The following is a 1553-nucleotide window of genomic DNA, read 5'->3' on the forward strand; positions in this document are numbered from 1 at the left end:
TAGTGTCAGTTTTTTATTGCTGATAATATTTCTGGGAGAAAATAGAAATTAGTGGAAGCAGAGGTAAATGAAAGAGAATCTGACTCTAACTCCTTATTAGCTTCAGCTGATTATTGCTTAAAATTAATTTCAAGAAATGACATTTCTTTTATTTTTGAAAAGCAGCCAGAGACTCCAACTTTTATATGAAGTCTACTAATTGTTAATATTGGTCAATAACTGAATTTATTAGATATCTCTAAAGCCAAAAGTACAGATCAACATCACAGACTTTAGACTGGATTGGATCCATGAATTACTGAATTTTAGCCTCTATATAAATTCTCACTCTGTATGAACATATTCCTTTTTCCTTTTCTACCACTCAGCTCCAAAATTCCTGTGCTAAGTACAACATTGTACCTATCTGTCAAAAGAACATGGGAAGCAATCAGACATGGATCACAGAAGTCATCCTGCTGGGATTCCAGGTTGATCCCAAACTTGAAATATTCCTCTTTGGGTTCTTCTTGCTATTCTATAGCCTTACCTTGATGGGGAACGGGCTCATCCTGGGGCTCATCTGGCTGGACTCCAGACTGCACACACCCATGTACTTCTTCCTCTCAAACCTGGCCATTGTTGACATGTCCTATGCCTCAAGCATTGTCCCTAAGATGCTGGCAAGTCTTATAATGCAGAAGAAAACCATCTCCTTTGTTCCATGCATACTTCAGACATTTTTGTATTTGGCACTTGCTGTCACAGAGTGTATGAGTTTGGTGGTCATGTCCTATGATCGGTATGTGGCCATCTGCCATCCCCTACATTACACTGTCGTCATGAGCTGGAGAGTGTGCATTATCTTGTCTGCCACTTGCTGGATGTTCAGCTTTCTCTTGGCTCTGGTCCACATTACTCTCATTCTTAAGTTGTCTTTTTGTGGACCACAAAAAATCAACCACTTTTTCTGTCAAATCATGTCGGTATTTAAATTGGCCTGTGCTGACACTAGACTCAACCAAATTGTTCTCTTTGCCGGCTCTGTGTTTGTTTTAGTCGCACCCCTCTGCTTGGTGCTGGTATCCTATATTCATATCCTGTTGGCCATCTTGAGGATCCAGTCTGGGGAGGGTCGCAGAAAGGCCTTCTCCACCTGCTCCTCCCACCTCTGTGTGGTGGGGCTCTTCTTTGGCAGTGCTATTGTTATGTACATGGCCCCTAAATCTAGCCCTTCTCAAGAACAAAGAAAGATTTTATCATTGTTTTATAGCCTTTTCAATCCTATGCTAAACCCACTGATCTACAGCCTGAGGAACACTGAGGTGAAGAGTGCCCTGAGGAGATTTCTAGGGAAGAAGTCATCAGCATGAGGAAGGTTTGGAGTATTACAAGATTGTGAGCTTTTCCACCTGTTTCTGGGTCCTTGAATGCCCTTGTAAATCTGTTAATTTAACAAACCCAGTACTCTTTCTCTTTGGAAAATATAAATACTCTTATACTTTAAGCCAGTGATACAAAACCTGAGATAATCATTATGAAACAGAACATCACAGTCTAATCCTATTCATGAA

At 40.5% G+C, this 1553-nt stretch overlaps 1 protein-coding gene across 1 annotated transcript; it reads left to right on the plus strand.

Annotated features, from left to right (window-relative positions):
• Window positions 1-419: 419 nt before the first annotated feature.
• Window positions 420-1352, plus strand: LOC140604458 (olfactory receptor 2A12). The gene has a single exon (XM_072775728.1). It carries the CDS (start codon window positions 420-422, stop codon window positions 1350-1352), a length of 933 nt encoding a protein of 310 aa, XP_072631829.1.
• The last annotated feature ends 201 nt before the right edge of the window (window positions 1353-1553 follow it).

This window comes from Canis lupus, chromosome 15 (genome assembly GCF_048164855.1).
Source record: "Canis lupus baileyi chromosome 15, mCanLup2.hap1, whole genome shotgun sequence".
In the NCBI taxonomy this organism is placed as follows: domain Eukaryota; kingdom Metazoa; phylum Chordata; class Mammalia; order Carnivora; family Canidae; genus Canis; species Canis lupus.

Bases quoted from the DNA above. Each gene is read 5' to 3' on its own strand.
- LOC140604458 (XM_072775728.1), top strand. From the start codon at position 420: ATGGGAAGCAATCAGACATGGATCACAGAAGTCATCCTGCTGGGATTC.